This window comes from Alosa pseudoharengus, unplaced genomic scaffold (genome assembly GCF_046254945.1).
Source record: "Alosa pseudoharengus isolate Yale_2024_CS ecotype anadromous, Long Island Sound unplaced genomic scaffold, YU_APseudo_1.1 YU_APseudo_1.1_scf_24, whole genome shotgun sequence".
NCBI lineage: Eukaryota > Metazoa > Chordata > Actinopteri > Clupeiformes > Clupeidae > Alosa > Alosa pseudoharengus.
This window is the reverse complement of record NW_027468689.1, coordinates 11,945,652-11,967,639: the sequence shown is the minus strand read 5'-3', so window position 1 is coordinate 11,967,639 and position 21,988 is coordinate 11,945,652. Positions and strand designations below refer to the sequence as shown.

Here is a 21,988-nt window from a genome sequence, read left to right as displayed (position 1 = left end):
AAACATAGACTACCCTATTTCCAGTCTCAACAACAAAGACGGTTACATTTACCTGGATTTTGTTTGCCTGTCAAGTCCTTCTGCCAGGGACTGTATGTGGGTTCTTTTTCATGTGTTCCACTGGGCACACAAATGTATGTACGTGAGTCCATTAATTTGTAACACTATGCTGCCACCTCGTGGCAAGAGAAACTCTTATAAAAATAACTTTAATGCTGACCTAGTGGTCATCATGTATTACTTTTTGGTGTATATTTTTATATTTTATGCAAGCTCGTACATGTTTGTTTTGCAATCCAAAAAGAACATTGCAATTTAATTTTTTAAAGGCGTGTAAAAATCATAAAAATGTGTTGTTGATTACCTACGTCGTCTGGATGCGCCGGATGTGCCCACAAAGCTTAGCGGCATGTGGTTGCTGGCGGGATATAGCAGGAATTAAAACGGGAGAAAGTTCATATTTTGTTGTACACACCGACTGTATTGGGGATATTTTAATTGGGTAAGCTGATATTCAACAAGCTAAGACAATATTCCAGAATGGTGTGTTATATATAACATTAACCACACTTACAGATAGAGGAGCCCGCGTTTTGTCGGTAGAAGTTATTGGCCAAATATGAGCTAGCCGGTCATTTAGCAAGCTAGCTAGCATAGGGACACCGGTATTTTTGTTAACTTTCTTTCAACGACATAACTTGTCAGTGCTATGAAAGGCCATGAAACCGAACACGAAGAGATTGATAGATTTGTTAAGATCTTTTCATAATTTAGTGGTTCAGTTTTCATAGCATTTTTATACATGAATGGGCAGGAACAAGAGAACTAGCATGGCTTAGCTAGCTTATCAATAGTGACTATTCTAATGTTAGCTGGTTAGATTATCATGTAAACAATCTAAGTATCTGCTTTGTTTATGTCTTGTAACTGTGTAGTAATGTAATGACATTTACCGTTTGACGTGGACATTTAAATGTAAACATTCCTGTCATAGTACAGGCCAGGCTAGCAACGAAGAACCTAATAGGTTTCATCAGCTAGCTAAGTTAATGTGTATTTTAGAAGCTCTCTTGGTTGACGTGCGTGCGTTGGCACATCTCGGTGTGTAATGTTTCTGACCATAGACTGAAATCAGCCACAGGTGCGTCGTGGTTTCCCAGAGATGCCTTCTACGGTGGGCCCCAGCAGCTCTGCTGCTGCTTTGCAGGAGGCCCTGGAGAGTGCTGGCCGCCTAATTGATAGACACCTGCAAGAGGACCGTTGTTTCCCCGACCTGTCAGAGCTTCTTAATGTACCAGCACACAGTAAGTCAAGACAAGTTTACATGAAAGGTTTTATAACTTGGACGTGAAGTCTGTGTGATTTGCTTGATATGGTGTTAAGGAAGTGAGAAATAGGTCCATGTTACTGTGTTCTTGCATTGCATATGGAATGCTTTTTATGTCAGTTTTGATGATATGATCTGTTATGTTTTTGGAAGATATGGCCTCCCTCTCTGGAGTGTCGGACATGGACTACCCACTGCAAGGTCCAGGGCTGGTCAACGTTCCCAGTTTGCCAGAGCTGAGTCCCTTCAGGAGGGTGCCTCTTCCACCGGAACTCGTGGAGCAGTTTAGCCGTATCCTTTACTAATCCAACATGGATGAATGAAATAGTTATGGCTTGAAGCACAGATACAATACCTGAACCTGCTGTACTTGGCGGAGGAAACTTTATAATCTCTTATTTGTTATGTTGCTGTTTTTTTTTGGTCTCAGAGTGGTGTTTTACACAAAAAATAATTATTCATTTTATTTTATTATTAATTTTGACATGCGTGGTGGCAGCTATCTTCCTTTTTTTTACCCTAAAGTTTCTGAAACGTAGAGGAGTGACTTATTTTTAGTAATACTAATTTTTTGGGAAGTTTTTTTGTCTTTGAGCTTTAACTGTAAAACCTTAGATATGCAGTGCAACTGCATGATGGGAGTGTTCCCAGAGATCAATAGGGCTTGGCTCACAATTGACAACGACATCTTCATGTGGAACTATGAGGATGGGTAAATATGATTTGATAATGAACACATGAATTGTGTATGTGTATAATATGCACTTGAACTGGGGCAGCCGTGGCCTACTGGTTAGCGCTTCGGACTTGTAGCCGGAGGGTTGCCGGTTCGAACCCCGACCAGTAGCCACGGCTGAAGTGCCCTTGAGCAAGGCGCCTAACCCCTCGCTGCTCCCCGAGCGCCGCTGTTGTTGCAGGCAGCTCACTGCGCCGGGATTAGTGTGTGCTTCACCTCACTGTGTTCACTGTGTGCTGAGTGTGTTTCACTAATTCACGGATTGGGATAAATGCAGAGACCAAATTTCCCTCACGGGATCAAAAGAGTATATATACATATACTTAACTCCGAGAGAGAGAGAGATGCTTCTGTTTTAATGCCTGTTTCACTTTGTTTACTTAGGGGTGACGTAGCCTACTTTGATGGCCTCAGTGAAACTATCCTATCTGTAGGACTGGTTAAGCCGAAGTCTGGTGAGACACTTTTTCTACCTCTCATACTTAGTTGGTGTCCCAATGTATCTTCCAGTAGTTTAAAGTATTGTTGTGCAAGAGCAGTCACCCTGATTCCTGTCACTTGTTTATCTGCAGGTATATTCCAGCCACACATCCACTTCCTGTTGGTGCTAGCTACTCCTGTGGACGTGGTGATCCTGGGCCTCAGCTTCCCCAAGGCCCAGTCAGGTGAGCATCCAGACTGGTCATTAACCCAGGGGCTCTGAGAAGCTGAAAGGGTGATATGACTGTAAGCTGATTTGTGCCAACCAGCCACCTCTTTCCCAGAACTGTAATCAGACTCACCGCATGGTTTCCACAGCATGGTAGCCGTAGGTAGTGTGCGCTGCAGTTTCAAATTAGTGCCCTATCGGAACGTCACATATTACCAACCGTCCCGTATGTCCAACCTCTTACGTGTATGTGTCACTTAATATTCATTTCTATACCAACCAAGACGACAGATTCCTAAAGAAACGCAAGCACCCACACCATAAGTGTATCTACATTAGCTATGTATCAAAAATTACATTTTACTGTGACTCGAAGAGCTGTAAACAGTGTTGTAAGAAAGGTTGGGAATAGGCACCCACCAGCCCAGCACTAAACTCTGAGCATGGTAAACAAAATCTACACACCTGTGGCTACTGAAAAATGTAAGGTTAATTTATCAACTGTTATTTTGAAGTATTAAAAAACATTGTTGTTTTAGAATTTTCGAACGAAATGGTTGGCAATTAGCACGTTTACGATAAATCGTTTTCTCTCTACTTCGTACAGAAGGAAATAATTATCTCTCTCTTTACTACAACAAAACGTTACATTTATATAGCGCTTTTCTCAACACTCAAAGCGCTTCACATGGAAGGGGGGGACCTCACTAACCACCACCAATGTGTAGCACCCACCTGGGTGATGCACGGCAGGCATTATGCGCCAGAACGCTCACCACACACCAGCTTGAGGTGGAGAGTGAGGGAGTGAATGAGCCAATTACTATTACGTTTTAAGATTATATGTTTTTCTCTCTAGCGTTGAATGACAGCCTGTCTGGTGCCATGCAGCTGCTGCCTGACCCCCTGTACTCCATCCCCACGGACAACACCTACCTGCTGGCCATCACCTCCACACAGCTGGGCCGCATCTTCCTGGCGGGCCGCGACGGCTGCCTGTACGAGGTGGCCTACCAGGCGGAGGCCGGCTGGTTCAGCCAGCGCTGCCGCAAGATCAACCACTCCAAGAGCAGCCTGTCCTTCCTGCTGCCCTCCGTGCTGCAGTTCTCCTTCTCCGAGGACGGTGAGGCTCGCTGCGGCTTCCTCTCTCAGAATGTCATTCTGCTCAGATGGTTTCGAGCAGTTCGGCCTCTCCTCCTTGCGACTCGGTTGGCATCTCACGAAGCTGATCACTTTGGGCACCAGTAATCTAGTTCATGTTGTTGAGTCTTACAGGCAGGCTATACCAGGCACATAACTTCGGGGGAGCGTATGCCCGAAATGTTACCTTCCACTATAATCAATGAAACTGGCTACACCAGGCGTGATGGCGGCGTGTACATTCGTTAAGGAGACTAAAGCTATTTTTACGTTCCACAAACAGGGCGCTCCAGTTTTGTGCCCGGTGTAGCCCGTCTGTTAGTCTCTATGCTTTATCCACTCCCTCGGCATGTGCCACTCTGGTCTCTTGACCTGCCAGCTCACTTGCATCTCTGTCAGTGTTCGTGTTTATAAGGTTAGGGGCAACAGTAACTCAGTAGTGTGTTCTATTCTGACAGAATGTGTGCTTTTATTTTCCTTATTTGTTCGGCGTTCGGTAAATGTGTGCAATTTTTTGATGCACTGAGTTTTCATTCAGATTACTGGGGTTACATACCGAAGTGAGCAACATGTTCAGCTGTGTTGATCTTGTCCTGTTTCTGTAGATCCTGTAGTCCAGATCGCCATCGATGACTCCCGCAATACTCTGTACACACGCTCAGAGAAGGGAGTTCTACAGGTAGGATGACGTTCAGATCAATCATTTTCTGTCCCAAGAGAACAGTGAATGTTTTCTATTACAAAACCTGTTTGTTTGTGCACGTTATAGGTTTATGACCTTGGAGCTGACGGACAGGGACTGAGTCGGGTGGGAGCCATGTCCCAGAATGCAATTGTGGCAGCTGCTGGAAACATCGCTAGGTTGGTCTACTGCTCAAACAACCCTTTCTTCCTTTCCAAAAGCAGCAGTTATCTTAAATGAAAATAATCCCAGATGTAATTCTGTTGGGCCACTTTTGCACACCTCGCATCTCCCGGGCCCCTATTCCAACCATGTGATTTCTGTCTTTTTTTGGTCTCTCATGTCTGGGTTGCTGAACTGGCCTTTTTTCCTCCCTCCAGGACCATTGACCGTTCCGTTTTCAAGCCCATCGTCCAGATCGCTGTGATTGAAAGATCTGAATCCTCAGACTGCCATCTGCTGGCTGTTACTCATGCTGGTAAGGACCTTTTGCAATCTACAGTTATTACCTTTATACATTATTTTACAATCTACAACCCATTCTTCAAGCATTCTTAAAGCTGCAGTTGGTAACATCTTTTGATCATATTCGCTGAAACCGAATTTTTGCAAAAATCCACAGCTCGTGGTTCTTCTGGTCCAGTCAGAGCAGGGCTGTGTGAGATCTGACTGTCAATCACAGTCTGGTGCAGTTTGGTGCGCACTGACGAGCACAAACTTGATGAGAGGGTGCTCGGTGGTAGTGGGGGAAGGACATGAGAGTTGTAAACATTCAAAATTTTGGCTAAGTCTCCTCAATCTGTCAGACTTGCCAACTGCAGCTTTAATACAGGCATGAAAACTCCTCACCTTTCGGCGAAATTCGCCGTTTTGAATCCAAAATAGGGGACTTACGTGGTTCGCACAAATCCGATGAGAAAATATTGTAGGGGGGGGGGGGGGTTACAACTGAGTTTACAAATCACGTGCAGACGCGAACGCATCTTGATGCGTTGTAAGACAAGAGACCAATTAAAAACTTGTCTGATCCAGCAACGATTATGTGAATGCAGCCCCTATGCATTTAGCCTATGAAACAGTGGAAGCTAAATTTTGCCGCGGATGCAACGCGAACAGAACGCTTGCGCTGGAATAGCCTCCCTGTCTGTGTGACTAGGCTACAGATATATGCGTCTGAAATGTCAGCTGGAATGTGAGCCCGGCGAGGAGAGATGCTTATTGATGTCACAGGTGGGCTAGTTGAAACGTTCAACTTCTGTCAGAAAAAGACATTGAGATTGGTGTAGCAACGTAGCATAGGCTGTTGTTAAAGTTAGCGATATTGGACAGAAATATAGACATAACGAGTTCATTTGATGACGAATACGTGCAGTTTGCAGTGAAGCAAATAGGCATAGGCTACTTTATCAGTATACCAAAGGCTAATGTGAATAACTAAATAGTTGAATTAAATGCTCCTTAACTGGGCTGGTGCGTTTTGTCAAGTTCAGAGACAAAAACAGTGTTTGACATGGTAATGCCATCTTTTAAGAAACGCTCAGTGGCCTGACACACTAGCACAATGCCACAATCTGTAAGTAGCCTAGCTGCAGGTTAAAACATTTCAAACCAGTTTTACAAATTAAAGCCTAGTCCAGTGGTTTTCAACCTCTGTGCCGGGGCACACTAGTGTGCCGTGAGATATCATCAGGTGTGCCCCAGAAAATTACCCAAATGTCACTCACTGGTCCAGAAAAGCAATTGTTGCATCAAATAATTTATAACCACATGCCCTCATTGATTGTATGATTGCACTATTTGTGGTATGCAGGTATTGTACAACGGGGGCCCCATATCCAGTATTCACAGAATCATCACATATCCAGTTCATAACAACAATTCAATTAGATATAGTCACCTACAAATGAAACAGAGGGCGCTTGTTTTATTGAGCAGGTCTTGCATAGAAGCCATAATAAGGCCATATCTGTGTATTATTTGAAATTTTAGGCTATGGTATGTTTATTTTTTCTTCACACAGGATGTTAGTGTGCCGTGGGACATTTTATGTGTCAAAAGTGTGCCGTGGCACAAAAAAGGTTGAAAAACACTGGCCTAGTCTACCCTACCCAAGTTTATTTATTACCTGGTTTGGTCCAACAAATATTCAGACTTATTCTAATAGTCTACTATGAAGTGTCCATTAGGCCTATGAAATCTTCAGAAATGTCTGATAACTTCAGGCACAAAGAAAGAAAGAAAGAAAGAAAACTCATGTAGATTACTGAGGAGGAGAGGAGGGCCAGGCTGAAGCATGTTGCCAAACAGCGCAAGTGGGCCCCTTCACACTTAGGCCCAAGCCAAAAAGAAGAAATAATAAGTATTTTTTTGAAAAAAAATTAGTCATTTTGTAGTTTGTTTTCTTCATAAATCTCTGGTTTTAGGCAATTTCATACTCCATGGAAGCTATGCACTATTGACAACAATGTCACTCGCGTCTGTTTTGCTATGAAACGGCCATTTCCTACTTCGCGCGTCCTTCTCACCTTTTTCACCCCTGACCCTGAAGTGTGGTGCAAAATAACATATAGGTGACATGAGCGCATATGTACAGTATAGCCATCACACAAAGAAGAACTCTTACATACATTACATAAATTCTCTGTAAAAATGTGTGTAAATGCTGTTGGTTCCTTTGAAATGAGTATCACTGGCCTACCTGTTGATTTCTTTCTGTCGCTCTTTCTAGGTGTTCGTCTGTACTTCAGCACAACTCCCTTCGCTCCACCCAACGCCAAGCACACATCGGCACGGCCCAGTCTGCTGACGCTGGTCCACGTGCGTCTCCCGCCGGGCTTCTCAGCTTCCTCCACCCTGCAGAAACCCGCCAAGGTCCACAAGGCCCTCTACAGGAAAGGTAATGTCATGGACGCTCCTCATCTCCCTTCTTTTTCACAAGACCCTTTGCTTCCCTGTGTATTTATCTGAGTGTGTGTGTGTGTGTGTGTATTTATCTGAGTGTGTGTGTGTGTGTGTGTATTTATCTGAGTGTGTGTGTGTGTGTATTTATCTGAGTGTGTGTGTGTCAAGTCAAGTCAGTTTTATTTGTATAGCGCATTTAACGTGCACAGAGTGTGTGTATTTATCTGAGTGTGTGTGTGTGTGTGAGTGATGTCAGCTGCCAATGGCATCATGGGGCTCTTCACCAGCTCAGGGGCTGCAGATGAAAATTAGCCAGTAGCTAAAGCTAATACAAAGCCTCTCTTCCCTCTATGAGATTATTGCATTTTGTTTATGGCCTCTGTAAGAAATAAACCTAATAAACCTTAATTAGAACTCATATGGGAAAAAAGCCATCACATAACCTTACCGTGCCCAACAAAACCCCCTCTACAACCTCTCTCTCTCAACACGATGCTCTGGCCAAAATAGTCTTAGTTGCTGAAATGGCCTTAAATTAAACAAACAAATAAACAAACCTCTCTCTCAACCTTACTGGCAGCAAGAGTTCCCCCTTGTGCTGTGTTTGGTGTCACATCTGGTTTTTTCCTCTTTGGTTAGGAGTGCTTCTCATGGCTGCATCAGAGACAGAGGACAGTGATATCCTGTGGTGCATCAACCATGACTCTTTCCCCTTCAAGAAGCCCCTTATGGAGACCCAGGTGAGCTTTTCGTTTCAAGCAGTGCAGGATATGCACGCCATGATCATAATTTCATTAATTGTTCAAAATAGCTCACGTGCTGTTGCATTATTCTGACAGTGCCGCGTTTCTGTTCTGTTCTACAGATGATGTCTGCTGTGGATGGCCACTCCTGGGCACTGTGTGCCATAGAGGAGGAGCCTGTGCCCAAGATGGTCACTATGCTGAACAAAGACCTGGTGTCCCTCACCGACTCGCCTGTGGTGGTGCAGCAGCACAACATCCCCCCCAACAAGTTTGTGCTCCTCTCCGCTAAGGTACACAGACACCCTCCGCACTCTCTCACCACCAGTCTACAGGCTGGGGTGGATATGTGTGTTTATTTAGACTGTGTAGAGCCAGAGGTTGGTGTGTGTGTGTGTGTGTGTGTGTGTGTGTGTGTGTGTGTGTGTGTGTGTTTGTTTATTTTGCCTGTGGTGTGTGTATGTGTGTGTTTATTTTGTGTGTGTGTGTGACCTTATTATGTGGCGTTATGGCCTGTTTTTTTGTGTGTGTGTGTATCTCCGTCCATTCATCCAAGTGTCTCTTTCTCCCGACTGCAGGGCAGTCACATCTTCCACAAGTTGCGACCTGTGGACCAACTGCGCCACCTGTTGGTGAGCAGCGGTGGTGGTGAGAGCGAGGAGATTGAGCGCTTCTTCAAGCTGCACAGGGTGAGTGATTGTTGTGATTGTAAGCTGTTGAGCTTTCTCCTCTCCTCCAAAGAGCTTCTCTCCCTCTCTCATTGCTCTCACATCCGTCTTCCTCACAGAATTAATATTCAGAAAACCAACCAAATCCATCTCTTTCTCCCTCAGGAAGAGCAAGCGTGTGCTACAGCCCTGATCCTAGCCTGTTCCAACGCGGCCTGCGACAGAGAGGTGTCTATATGGTCCACACGTGCTTTCTTCAGGTGTGTGTGTGAGAGAGAGTGATGTTTGTGTGGTTAATAGGCTTTTTTTTTGTGTCCGTCATAGGAGATCTTATTTAATGGCTTTGTTCAACATATGGCTACAGTATATGCCGTTTCAATGAAGTAAACTCTGTTCACCACTATGTCCATGTTTCCTTTTATAGTTCTTGGCAGATGCTTTTGTCTAAGAAACATTACATTAACATTATAATTAAAATAAACAGTTGAAAGTAAGGTCATAGGCTAACCTCTATTATATGAGGTTATTTGTATGTGTACTGTGTTGAATATAGCAATGGCTGTAAGGCTTCTGTTTGGTATGCATTTCCAACACAGGTATGGAGGAGAGGCTCAGATGCGAATCCCGTCCACCCTTGCTGCTCCCAGTAACATGGGCCCTCTGCTGGGCTCTCCTGTGCCAGGTACGCCCCTTCCCTCTCCACCGTCTGACCCGTAGTGTCCAGACGTGTCTGCTGTGTGTCTGTAGAGCCACCTTACGTCTCCCTCCCTCCCTCTCTCTCACTCACATCCCCCTCATCCATTGTGTTCATAGGATCTCCTGGCCCAGGGGGCAGTTTGTTCTCTGCCCCCAGCTTCTTAACCACCCCTGCCCCAGGTAGTCCTCCAGACCCTCCTCTCTTTCTCTCCCTTGTCTTTGTCTCTCTTTCTGTTACACACTTGCTCTCTTTTCGTTTTCTCCTTTACGATCCCTTGTCAGTGTCATTTGCCAGGTGATTCCTGTCTACAGGCATGTGCTGTGTCGAGCTCCCAGAAGAGTTCCTGTCCTGTCCTGTCCTGTCCTTCTGAAGAGCCGTTCACATCAAGAACATTAACTATAACTATAACGATAAAGTATCACTCTAGCTTATGTTGTTGTTATTGTTACAGTTATCTTTATAGTTCCTATATTTCCTGGTGTGAACGCCCCTTTACTCTCCTTCCTTTTATGCACCGTGCTTCAGTGGTCTCCCTCTCTGCATGTCCCATTTGCCTACTTCTTCGTAGTTCCACTAATCTTGTTCTGTGTCGAGTCTGTTGTGTTCTTGCTCCAGGCCTGTGCAATAATGTTTCTGTGTGTGTATAGGTGTGCCTCCTGTGATGGCGTCGACACCATATAACCCTGCCATGCCCATGGGTGTGGGCAGTGGTTCTGTTGCCACTTCTGGGCCAGAGGTTGTCTTTTCTGGCAAACACAATGGCATCGCCATCTACTTCACCCGCATATTGGGGTGAGCTGAGAACTAGCTATCTGTCTATTCATCTGTGTGTCTTTCAATCAATCAATCAATCAATCAATCAATATAACAATCAATCAGTCAGTCACAGACTAGTTTATTTTGCCTCTAATCAACTTGTTTATTTCTTGTTTATTTCTAGTAATCTTTGGGATGGCAGTATGGCAGTTGAGACATTCATCACTAAAGGAAACCAAACCGCTAGTATTGTAAGCATCGCTTTTATTTTTAACTTAACATTTTACAGATACTTGCATTTCAGCAAATCACTGTACAGAGTTGCTTGCTCACAACCAGAAATGGTACTTCTGGCCACGACAATTTAATTCTATCTTCACTAAATGTATTTGTTGTGCTGTTCATATTTTTTTGCCGGCACACTCTTGCATAGGTAACGTGTCTGTATGTGTGGAGTAATAACTAGTGGGCGAGTGAGTGTTTGCATGTGCGAAGCGACTGTCTGTGTGTTAATGGAGTGTCCTTGTCCAGACGGAGAGCTCAGCCAGCTCTGCTGACCTGGAGGCTGTGCTGCTGGAACTGCGGGGACTCAAGGAGTTCCTGGACAAGAACTCTCAGTTCAGCCCCAGCTCACTGGGGACGCCCAGGTAGGACACGTCCTCCCCTCAGCTCTCCTTTTCTCTTCCTTTTTCTCCACTGAATGCTTATCTCTGTCTCCTCTTCTCCCTTCTCCTCTCTTCCCCTAACCTCTTCTCTCCTCTCCTCTTCTCCCCTCTCCTCTTCTCCCCTCTCCTCTCTCCTCTCTTCTCCCCTCGCCTCTCTTCTCCCTTCTCCTCTCTTCCCCTCTCCTCTTCCTCTCTCCTCTTCTCTGTTCTCTCTTCTCTCCTGTCTCCTCTCCTCTCCTCTTCTCCCCTCCTCTCTCCTCTCCTCTCCTCTTCTCCCCTCCTCTCTCCTCTCCTCTCCTCTTCTCCCCTCTCCTCTCTTCCCATAACCTCTTCTCTCCTCTCCTCTTCTCCCCTCTCCTCTCTTCCCCTAACCTCTCCTCTTCTCCCCTCTCCTCCCTTCCCCTCTCTTCTCTTCTCTCCCCGGATCTCCTCTGAAATGCTCGGCTCTGTCTCCTCCTCTGTTCTCCCTGTCGTCTCCCCGTCCAGTCACCACATTTATCACCAGCAGACGACAGACACCAGGTGCGTAACTGAAGTGTTGAAACTGGAGCGTCAAAATTATTTGAGAAGACTTTTTTTTTTTAATGTACGCGTCGCTATCACATCTGTTGTAGCAAGTTCCATCGATTATAGTAGAAGCTAATTGTTGCAGCAAACGCTCCGCGAATGGAAAGCTTCAGTTACGTGGCTAGTAAGCTGCCTGTTAGTCTTCAACTGCTTTTCTCTGTTCTTGGTGTTCTCTTTGACTGAACTAGGCTCTGATTGGCTATTCCTTATCTGCAGTTTCAGTTCCCCCGCCAACCTGCAGCAGAGGCTCATGGGAGTGCGTCCAGACGGGTCGTCCCATCAGGCCCAGCAGGAGCTCCAGAGGAAGTTCCACAGTAGGTCCCGGCAGTCCGCACGCACACACACACACGCACACACACACACATGCACACCTGTTATCTTTGTGCATGTAATGAACTGGCTGATTAGTAATGACTAGTAATAAGGTTCAAACTTGTCACACATAAGCCACAGGCAAGGTAAAAGGTAGGCTCCTATCCAAGTGGTCATTACTGTTAAAAAGATGCTTAGTTCTAGAAGTACAACCATATGAAAGTGGTATGGAACTTCAAAAGTTGAGGTGCCTTTGAAATGTCTGTGCACTAATAGGATTTCTTCTAATGTGTGTGTGTGCGTGTGTGTTGCATGCGTGTGTGTGTGTTGTGTCTGTGTGTGTGTTGTGTCTGTGTGTGTGTTGTGTCTGTGTGTGTGTTGTGTCTGTGTGTGTGTGTGTGTTGTGTCTGTGTGTTGTGTGTGTGTGTGTTGTGCAGCGGAGGCCCAGGCCTGTGAGAAGGCGTCCCTGCAGGGCGTTCAGCAGCTGGTGCACCGCTGCTTCCAGACCCTGGCCCTGTGGAAGCTGCTTTGTGAGCACCAGTTCAGCCTCATCATCGCCGAGCTACCAAAGGTCAGTGATCACTTCAACTCCCAAATGTGCCTGCGTGTGTATGTGTGTGCATGTCCATTCTCACCTTTTGTGTGTGTGTATATCCTCCACAGGACTTCCAGGAGCAGATGAAGGGCATCAGCTTTAAGGAGGTGGTGACCCGCGGGCGTGAGCTGACTGGTGCCCTCATCACGGCCCTCATCAACGTCTACATCAAGGACAGCGCCGCTGTGGACCCCATCAGCAACCACCTCCGCGACATCTGCCCCCTACTCTACAGTAGCGACGACAGCGTCTGCTCCAAGGTGCCGCCACCACTACCACCTGAACCATACATGGGTTTAAACCTGTGTGTGTGTGTGTGTCTATCTGTCTGTGTGTGTTTGCGTGTTTGTGTGTGTGTGTTGGGATCACCCGAACTACGCTCTGCTTTACTAATGAGCCTGGCTCTTTGGTGATGCGGTCAAGCCGCAGGTTTGGTACCTTTGAGACACGGGTTGGAGGCTGGGTCTGGTGACTGCTCTCCTCCTTCACTACAGTGTGTATTTGATTTTGTCAGTGTGTCTTTTTGTGGGTCTATACAAGCTTGTGGCTATGCTTGTTTATTGGTTTGTCTGTTTATGTGGCAGGTTTCCCACGGGTCATGGAATGTCTGGTATATCATGGCATTTTGGTGTAGCATTTAAAAATGTACTTGCCATAATACATTAATACTAATATATTTCTACACAGAATCGGTGTATATCTGGTTATTAGCTTTACTGCTTGCTTGAGTAGTAGTTAATTCGATGCCCATTTATTCATCTCCCGCTCTAAAAAGTCAAAGATGCTTGAACGCAGTCGCTCTGAAATCTTTTATCGGTATATTGTACCATTCATCACACAATATATATATATTGTCAGGGAATTTTACATTTGACTAAATGTGGGAACCCTGATGTGTTTGTGTGCTGTGAGGCTCTGTTTGGATGTGCACAAGCTTGTGGGTATAATTGAATGCTTGTTTGTTTGTTGTTTATTTATTTATTTATTTGTTTGTTTGTTTGTTTGTTTGTTTGTTTTGGTTATGTGTTTGTGTGGTATGTGTTTGTGTGAACCCGTTTCTTCCTCCTCCCCCAGGCAAATGAGTTGCTGCAGGGCTCCAGGCAGCTGCAGAATAAGGCGGAGCGGGAACGCGCTCTCAAAGAGTCCCTCCGCCTCTACCAGCTCATCAGCCACAACGCAGACCTGCCCCTGGTCTGCTCACAGTACCGCCAGGGTGAGTGGGTGTGCATTATAGTTAAGTAAATGTGTGTTATAATACTGTCAAGAGTAACGGCTCTCACCATGATGATGTGAGCTTTGTCAGTTGGTCTGGCTCCACTCCTATGTTGAATAGGGGTCTGTCTGCCTGTTTTTAGTGCGCTTCTACGAGGGCGTGGTGGAGCTGTGTCTGACTGCAGCGGAGAAGAAGGACCCCCAGCGGCTGGGACCTCACTTCTACAGGCACGGTGAACCAGAGGAGGATGTGGCTGGACAACAGGCCTTCCAGGAGAGGTTGGTCTTCCTGACACACACTCACTCACTCACTCACCCCCCACACACACTCACACTCACTCACAATAGAACTCACTCACTCACTCATTCATAGATTTGTTTCAGCCTGTACTGAATTAATTAATTTTCTGCCTTCTGTCCCAGGCTGCTGTGTTACAAATGTGTGACGGACACCATGCAGGATCTGGTGAACCAGAGCAAAGCAGCACCACAGTCTCCCAGTGTCCCCAAACAGCCCGGGCCCCCAGTCATGACCTCCGACCCCAACATGCTGAGTAACGAAGACGCAGCCAATCACGTAAGTAGATGCCTGTAGAAGTCTGGAAATGGCTAAAGATAAATAGCCCATTAATAAAACAATATTTAGCATAGTTATATGCTACATCTATGTCATACAACCCCAGAAACATCCACTAAGAACTGATCTAATACAATCTCTTCAAAACAAAAACTTTGTTGAGGATGGGCTTTCTTCCAGTCTGTCCAAGTCGGTAAAGGGTCAAAACGTATGTGCGCTGTTTGTGAAGTGTCAGATATCTATTTAAATGGCTTTCTGGTAATGTGTGCTTTCTGTGTGCAGTTTGAGCAAATGCTTGGCCTGGCTCAGAGGTCTCAGGACGAGCTGTTCCACATTGCTCTCTACAACTGGCTCATTCAGACAGACCTCGCCGACAAACTGCTGGAGGTGAGCGTGTGGGTCTGCGTCTGGGCAGCCGTGTCATATGGGGTCATCACTGCTCTGTAAAACTGAGGGGTCACTGTCATAGGGTCACTGATTGATTAGCGCCGTCCAACTGTCTCAATGTACAGTATGTGTATTCTCAATGTGTATACAAATATTCTCAAGAGTTTTTTCGATGTTCTGAGGCCTCCTTCTTGGTTGTTAGGTGAACTCTCCGTACCTTGAGGATCACCTAATGCACATCATCAAGCAGGACCAGAACAAAGTGCGCAACATGGACCTGCTGTGGAGATATTACGAGAAGAGCCGCAACTTTGGCAAGGCGTCGCACGTCCTAGCCCGACTTGCAGACATGCACAGGTACGACAGAAAAAAGCCCCCTCAAAAATAAAGCCAAGACACGTCCGTGAATTTAAGGATTTTAACCGCAGGCTGTGAAGTTAAATGCTAGTCTCTTTTAAAGTAACCATATGTAAGATTGTGGCCAAAACCGGTATTGCAATCACTTTTTCAAATTACTGTAGAGCGGTGTATCCCCTCCCCCTCCCCCCTGACTCAAGGTTGCCAACCCAGGATGCCGAAACACTACGGACTTTGTGATTAGCAGTTAGGTGGAGGGTGGCACATCAGGCCAAAACACAACATGACATGACAAAACACAACATCAACATCAGTTGAGGGCTGCAACTTCACTTTTTAAATGACAATATCCTGGCCGGACTACTGTTGTCAGTGATATAAGTATTTGAAATGAACATGATTTCTTAATGTCTAGTGACATATCAGGGCTATTTTATGATGAATTGAAATACATTTCTTACATACGGTTCCTTTAAAGAGGAAACCCATGCTAAAAAAAAAACTCTGTAGTCACAAACTTCATCTTGTTAGTATGAATATGTGTTCCTATAGTATGTGATGTATAGTATGTCCTATAGTATGTGATTCCTACAGTGTAAAAAATATATACTTATGTCTTAGAAACGTTGTAAAAATATTAAAATAGATTAAGAAAGCCACCACTATGGTCACCTCTATGGTTAGATTGGTTTGTTAAGATCCAGTGAAATTGCTGCCTTGACAACGCGGTACTGTATTTAACACTACTAAGCTAATTAAAGGTGGAAGTTGTTATGGTGGTTTTGGAGCGCTCTGAGGAGCTCATGTTTGTGTGTGTGTTCAGCACGGAGATCTCTCTGAGGTGTTTGTGTGTTTAGCATGGAGATCTCTCTGAGGTGTTTGTGTGTTCAGCATGGAGATCTCTCTGAGGTGTTTGTGTGTTCAGCACGGAGATCTCTCTGAGGAGCTCAGTGTTTCCCACAGAATTTAATTATATTTGTGGTGGTAGGTTTGCAGAATTAACTTGAATTTAACAGTTTTTAACAAATAAGTGCAGCGTGGTTATGATGCAGATTTAAGCACAATTTAGCCAGTCGACTTTTATGCCAACAATTGCTAATTGTTGATGTTTTCTTTAAACGTGCATGTAGGTAGTTGAGATACAATGAGAGGCTGTGCAAAGGTGCACATACTGTAGCTCTACTATAAACTAATTCCATCCCATTTAAATAGTACAACATGGAAAATCATTGTGTGGCGGTCAGTGTTGATATTGTGGTGGGCCGCCACAAATAAGTCAATGTATGGGAAACACTGGTAGCTCATGTTTGTGTGTTCAGCACGGAGATCTCTCTGAGGTGCTTGTGTGTGTGTGTGTGTGTTCAGCACGGAGATCTCTCTGAGGGGCTCATGTTTGTGTGTTCAGCACGGAGATCTCTCTGAGGTGCTCATGTTTGTGTGTTTGTGTGTTCAGCACGGAGATCTCTCTGAGGTGCTTGTGTGTGTGTGTGTTCAGCACGGAGATCTCTCTGAGGTGCTCATGTTTGTGTGTTCAGCACGGAGATCTCTCTGAGGTGCTCATGTTTGTGTGTTTGTGTGTTCAGCACGGAGATCTCTCTGAGGTGCTCATGTTTGTGTGTTTGTGTGTTCAGCACGGAGATCTCTCTGAGGCAGAGGCTGGAATACATCTCCAGGGCCATCCTCTCCGCCAAGAGCTCGTCCTGCACATCCTCCCAGGGGGCGGACGGCGAGTTCCTGCACGAGTTGGAGGAGAAGATGGAGGTGAGGGGCCACACTGTGGCAGCACAAGCTTTTACAGTCTTCACACAACACCTTCATACTGGTGCATACACAAGTGTATCAACAGCTTATATTATGGGCCTGAAATAATACCGTAGGCATATAAATAATATATGGTATATGTGGTATGACCAGTAGGTAATAAACTATCCTGAATATTATCAGCTGGTTTCTAGCTGTTTTTTTTCCAGCAGGGATAGTTTTTAGTTCTTAAGTAGAAGTGGTCCAATTAGATCCGTTTTTGGAGTACATTATATTTCTTTGTACATTCCCTCGTATTCCAGGTGGCTCGTATCCAGGTTCAGATCCAGGAGATGCTCATCAGACGCCACTCCCAGCATCCTTCAGCACAGGCCGCCATTGCCCAACTGGATTCAGAGCTCATGGACATCACCAAGGTAACAAGACTTGAGTTACAACCGATGACGACAAAATCAATATTTCTATCTCTATCTTTAGTATCAGTGCTTGACCAAGGATCCATCATGCAGTCACATTTCTCTTAAAGAACAGCTATTTAAAAAAACGTGATCTAAGGTTTTTACAGCTAAGCAAAAACGAACAAAAAAAACATGCCATTTGCCAACAAACTAACCAAATATCAGTCAGGAATTGTGCCTGTGTCAGTTTATAGACTTGTTGCAGCCACTTGACAGAAAACCACCAGGGACTCTGGCGATAAGCCTATTTCACAGTGTCCAGGTGTCCGGCCTTTTTGATGTTAATGATGCCTTAATTGGCAGGGTAAAACGTCTTCCTGCTTTTGTCTTTCCTGTGGACTTTTCTTTTGCTGTCTATGGGACTGTGCTGTTCCACAGGAAGTTGATTTACACAGCGGCCCCATCTTGTGAAATGGGTTAATTGCAGTCCCCTTGGGACAAAGTGTTTGTCCACTGACAAGCATGCAGAGTCTTGTTAGCCCTGGTGTTTGTAGGTACAGGTTATTGTTTAAAACGAGCAGGAACCCAGCTGTCACTAATGTAACCAATCAGTTTCTCAATATTCACATGACTGGTTAATAAACAGAGTGTAGGTGCAGCCTTGCTTGCTTGATTGCTTGATTGATTTGAATGATCCCAAAGCCAGTCGGACCCACAGCCACAGTAAACCTGTTGACGCCAACAACAGGGATTTGCTACGCTCCCGCACTGACAGCTTTGGGAAACTATGTTCTACAGGCTTTTGCAAAATTCCAGAATTGAATTGAAACTAGCTCTTAAATTCCAATTAAATTCTTGAATTTCACTTGCATTTCAATTGAGGTAGCAAACAGGAAGCAGAATTGCAATTCAAATTGTGCACAACCCTGATTTTCCAAGCATCTCTATATGTGTCTGTGACTCTTGAGAAGCAGAGTTATGAGCAGATGACTATGTGTCATGCTTAGGCCGTGAGCGGATTTTATGTTGCAATTCCAACTTGTCATCAGGATTTTAGCTGAAAAAATGTCCTTGTAATAAGTGAAATAAAATGGCAAAATGGTGACATGAAATTAAATACATATTTAAGAATAGACATTTGTGTGTTAGCCAGCTATGGTGGGCCTTGAAAAAGAATCAAAATGGTGTCTGTGTGACATTAATATAATGAAACATGCTCCTTTTCTCCTCTCTGTTGAACAGCTTTACGGGGAGTTTGCTGACCACTTCCATCTGTCGGAGTGCAAGCTGGCCATCATCCACTGCGCTGGCCACTCCGACCCTATCCTGGTGCACTCGCTGTGGCAGGAGGTCATGGATAAAGGTGAGCGCTCAGGGGAAGAGGGAGGGGGCACAGCCAGACTACTAACAGAAAATTCTGGAAAATATGGAATTATGAAATGCCATTTTCCGTATCCTGAAAAACTATGAAAAATTGTGGGTGAAAGACTGAAACTTTTGTCAGAAATAGTAAAGGTAACACTCACACAAAAAAGCTGTCAATGTGCGAGCTCAGATGTCAAAATTCTAACATAAATATGCACGTATTTTACGAAACCACAAAAAGACTCATCCTTAGAAAAAAAAAAATCAGTTTGGAATTATTATTTTCTGAAAAGGGCTAGCACCTTGTGAAGGTCCGCTCTCAGATGGGTTGTGGTTAGTCTCTGGCAGTGGATGCTTTCCTCACCTGACGGCATCATGTACATATAATAGTAGAGGCCACATGACTAACAACTCCTCTTACGCTGGACCCTTGTAAGACCTTCACCACATGCTTGATAGCTCATTAATGTTGTACCTCATGGCTACCAGGTGGTGTGTAAGCAGTGACACTAGACTCATGAGGTGCTCTTGTATCGAGCAGAAGTGAAATGGCAGGTGTGTGTCTCGGAGCAGGTTTTCTAATGTTTGTCAGAAGTGAAATGGCAGGTGTGTGACTCTCGGAGCAGGTTTTCTAATGTGCTGTCGTCTCATCTTGCAGAGCTGGGTGACAGCTCGTCCATGAGCCCAGCTGACCGCATGAGGTCCCTCAGCCTGAAGCTGGTGTCGCTGGGAAAGCTGTATGCTGGGACCCCACGCTATTTTCCACTAGGTATGATCCAGTGTTCTCTTTCTGCTGTCACCAACACACAGGAAGCGTCCTAGCGCCAGCTTTTTTTTTTTTATCATCCTCGATCATAGCTCTGTCCAACTCTACACAAACTCACACACTGACTCACTCTTACTCACTCTCGCTCTCTCTCTCTCTCTCTCTCTCTCTCGCTCTCTCTCTCTCTCTCTCTCTCTCGCTCTCTCTCTCTCTCTCTCTCTCTCTCTCTCTCTCTCTCTGTCACACGCGCACACACACACACACACACACACACACATTAACATAATGGTCATTCCGTTTCTTTCCCCCCATGGTTCCTCCTGTGGTACTATTGGAGGGTCTCTAGAGTCTACCCTGCTCAGGAGAAATGACATAATTGCTCCTCCACAAGGCCTCTATGTGCCAGCCCAGCTGCTGCTCACACGCCTTGGGAGTAATGGCAGAAAGGCTCGTCATCATTTAAGAGGAAATAGTACTTCAGTAAACTGTCAGTGCCTTGTTATTCTGATGCATTGATAAACAGGAAGCCTTCTGTCACTAGTTATATCACACTGTCTATGTTTATTATGACTCAATGAAGAGTTATTGCTGTCATTCACATACCCAGCCTTTACTTAACTTGTGTGTGTGTGTGTGTTTGATGCAGAGTTCCTGGTGAAGTTTTTGGAGCAGCGTGTGTGTGAGCTGGGCTGGGACGTGGGTTTTGTCACCTACACCATGCTTGAGATCGGTGTCCAGCTTCCTCGCCTGCTGGAAGTCTACGACCAGCTCTTCAAAACCAGAGTATGCCACTAACCTCGAGTCCAGACATTCCGACTTGCTGAAGTTGTGTCTTTCACAACATCTGAGTATAACTAAAGAACGTTTCCTCCTAAACGCACACTCTCTCTCTTTTCTCCTCGACCTCAGGATCCATGCTGGCAGCGTCTGAAGAAGCCTTTGCACCTGGTGGAGTGTATTCATGTGCTGCTCTCAGGATATGTGGATGACCCTAGTCGGGTGCCCACCTACGACAGGTAACCCAGTCCCCCCCCCCCCCCCCCCCCCCCCCCCCCCCCCACACACACACACACACACACACACACACACACACAACACACACAACACACACACACACACACACACAAACAAACAAATACTCTGGTCTATCGATCCTCTCACTCAACACACACACATATATACACACACACACACACTGGTTTCTTCTTTTCTGTTTTGACTTTCTATCTGTCTCTCTGTCTCTCTCTGTCCCAGGCGGAGGTTTACCAACGTGTGTTTGGACAACATCTGCGGCTACCTTGTGGAGCTGCAGTCTCTGAGCCCGAACTCAGCGCTTCAGCACATCATTGGCAATTTCAAATCTCTCCAGGCCAAACTGGAGAAGCTGCACTGACCACCCCACCCATCCAGCAACCAGTGTGTTGGTCAACAAGCTCCTCTGGACTGAAATGATCACGCAAATCTCTACGGCTCTTACATTTTGCTGTGTGTGTGTGTGTTTATTTACTTTGAAATGGCTGACGTATTCCAGAAATGTGCCCAAGATATGAGGAAGTCCGAGATGGGATCGACTTTGTACGTTTGGAGAGATGTGCATATGTCACTACTGCAGTGTCTGTGTGTGTGCTACCATGAGTGTGAAAGACGACACCTCTACTATCTATATTTTAACCCAAAAAAAATACAGAATATTGTGCCATCAAATAATGATTTATGGTGCTTCTTTGGTTCACATTTGCCTGGAAGACATGGGGTTTATCCCTTACTCAAAATATTTAAGATAACAGGAAGAAGTTAAGATCAACACAGGCAATTTAACCTCTGTGTGTGTGTGTGTGTGTGTGTGTGTGAGTGAGCGAGCGAAAGAAGGAGTGTGTGAGTGAGAGGCTTATTTAAGTTGTGTATGTAGTATGTGGAGGGTAATTGCTCAATCTGTAAACTGTCATATGAAAGAAATCCTGTGCCTCTAATCAGGGAAATGAATGCATGAAAATTGGGGGGTGTTTTCATCGTCCCATCATTTGAGTTTTACTGTTTCCAAAAACAAATGAAGTTAATTTGTTGTCCGAAATTCCTTTTGCCTGTAGTGCAGAGTGGGTAAACGGATAATGCTGGCCTATTTCTGTCAACTAGTTTTCAGACCTTATAACATAGTCTCTCTCTCTCTAAAGATCTTTGCAAATGTAAAGGTTTTGTTCTGTTTTGAGAAGTGGCGGTTTCCTTACTCAACTCAGACTTTAAAGTGATTTCACTTCAGGTATTTCACTTAAGAATGTATTTGTATTGATTTAGAAAAGACTAAACATGGGTCTTCATTGAATTTTTTATCTGACTATTGGTTTTTTTTCTTCTTTTTTACATGTGGCAAATTACACGTATTTGTATGCTTTTGGTAGTGAAGAAGAGCAAATAAAATTTGTATCAAACTGGAACATCTTGAAAACCGTTAGCATGTTTGTTTTAGCGGTATCTGTAGTGGTCCTGTATTTGGTTTCAGTATACTTTGCCCTCTTGGTTAAATGTACCTGTCTGATCAAGTAGAGTTGTAATGGGAATATGACTGGTGTCCCACTTGATTTGGATGAAACCATTTCTCTTAATTGTGATTGTGCCCAGAGGTGACACTTCCTTGAATCAATTTTATCATAATTGAACATTGAACAAGGGAACAATTAGTGTTCCTGTTTACAATTCAGAAATGAGCCCCTTGCCAAAGCATAGCTATAA

At 44.9% G+C, this 21,988-nt stretch overlaps 1 protein-coding gene across 4 annotated transcripts; it reads left to right on the top strand.

The window, feature by feature from the left end:
- The first annotated feature begins 381 nt into the window (after positions 1-381).
- Positions 382-21,693, top strand: nup155 (nucleoporin 155). Of its 4 annotated transcripts, none has more exons than XM_076303166.1 (35): positions 382-502; positions 1,136-1,304; positions 1,481-1,618; positions 1,943-2,039; positions 2,448-2,518; positions 2,636-2,728; positions 3,572-3,835; positions 4,458-4,531; positions 4,622-4,713; positions 4,915-5,012; positions 7,263-7,430; positions 8,075-8,175; positions 8,301-8,471; positions 8,757-8,867; positions 9,012-9,106; positions 9,443-9,528; positions 9,660-9,722; positions 10,191-10,335; positions 10,484-10,550; positions 10,831-10,946; positions 11,748-11,845; positions 12,281-12,414; positions 12,507-12,698; positions 13,513-13,651; positions 13,794-13,929; positions 14,074-14,227; positions 14,510-14,614; positions 14,817-14,971; positions 16,603-16,732; positions 17,035-17,148; positions 18,373-18,493; positions 19,154-19,264; positions 19,908-20,044; positions 20,171-20,277; positions 20,516-21,693. In XM_076303166.1, exons 2-35 carry the CDS (start codon positions 1,163-1,165, stop codon positions 20,652-20,654), a joined length of 4,164 nt encoding a protein of 1,387 aa, XP_076159281.1. In that variant the 5' UTR covers positions 382-502; positions 1,136-1,162; the 3' UTR covers positions 20,655-21,693. The 4 variants fall into 4 exon arrangements, with proteins under 4 accessions (XP_076159281.1, XP_076159284.1, XP_076159282.1 ...); XM_076303167.1 differs by having other exon boundaries at positions 394-502; positions 1,125-1,304; XM_076303168.1 differs by having other exon boundaries at positions 409-502; positions 1,142-1,304.
- The last annotated feature ends 295 nt before the right edge of the window (positions 21,694-21,988 follow it).